Below are 880 nucleotides of genomic sequence, written 5' to 3' on the forward strand. Positions count from 1 at the left end.
GAAACTGCCGTCCCCCAGCCACCCAGGTAAGAGGTGGGAACCGCTGACTTTAACAGCAACCACGGGAACTGCATAGGTGGGAACTGCCATGAAAAACAGAACGTCTCAAGGGGGATTCCAAAGGCAGCCGCTCGGCAGCGCCCGAGTCTTCCTGCCGCTCAGTGCCCCCGAGCCTGGCGTGTGCTGGACTACCAGCCACGGCTCCTTGGCACCCGGTCGGCGCGGCCGGGTGAAGGCTCCCCCTCTCCCCTCTTCTACCGTAACGTTCCGTCTAACCCTTCCGAACGACCGCCTGGCGCTGACCGGTCAGCGTTTCGCCGGGCGGCAACCGCGCGCGGGTGACCTCTGAGACCCGAGCTCTCCCGTCTGTCGCTCATCTTCGCAACCTCCAGGCGTCCAATTCTGATTACAGTTCACACTTTCAAAAGGGTAAACGTGTATTCCAAAGTAAATAGTTCCTTACAGAGGCAAGTGCTTTCCCCAGCGCATCACCAGTCTGCGAGCTGCCTGCCGCCCCGCTTCCTCTGTTTGCTGCAAAACAAAAGACTCGGTGTAAAAACAGACAGTCAGGCACCACAGACTGCTATTCCTGGTCCACTTACTCATAATTTAATTGCATTGCAATGCTAATTACATAAAATTAATCTTTAATTACCATGAATTTGTTTGCTAAGGTAGATATCAAACACATTCATGCTCCCTTTTTGCCGATAAAATATAAACTTGGCATGTTGTTTTTTAGAAAATACAGGTTGCATTTGACAGGACTTGGCCACAGGGCTTTACTTTTTCTGAACGAGAACTTTCTCACAGCAGAAGATGCTCAAAGGTTTGGAAAATCCACAAGCGCAGAGCTGGGTCAGCCTGGGGCGGGGGGCAG

General features: G+C 52.7%; 1 protein-coding gene across 1 annotated transcript in view; it reads right to left on the reverse strand.

Moving 5' to 3' along the window:
* Positions 1 to 463: 463 nt before the first annotated feature.
* LOC104494110 (transcription factor 4-like) overlaps positions 464 to 880 on the reverse strand; it is a gene marked incomplete at both ends in the record, with an annotated part of 11,131 nt that continues 10,714 nt past the window's right edge. Inside the window, one exon of the mRNA XM_010136899.1 lies at positions 464 to 531. Within this exon, the coding sequence (XP_010135201.1) occupies positions 464 to 531 (68 nt within the window). The remainder of the gene's footprint in view (positions 532 to 880) is intronic.

The sequence above is a fragment of the Buceros rhinoceros genome, unplaced genomic scaffold (assembly GCF_000710305.1).
Source record: "Buceros rhinoceros silvestris isolate BGI_N320 unplaced genomic scaffold, ASM71030v1 scaffold27365, whole genome shotgun sequence".
Classification (NCBI taxonomy): Eukaryota; Metazoa; Chordata; class Aves; order Bucerotiformes; family Bucerotidae; genus Buceros; species Buceros rhinoceros.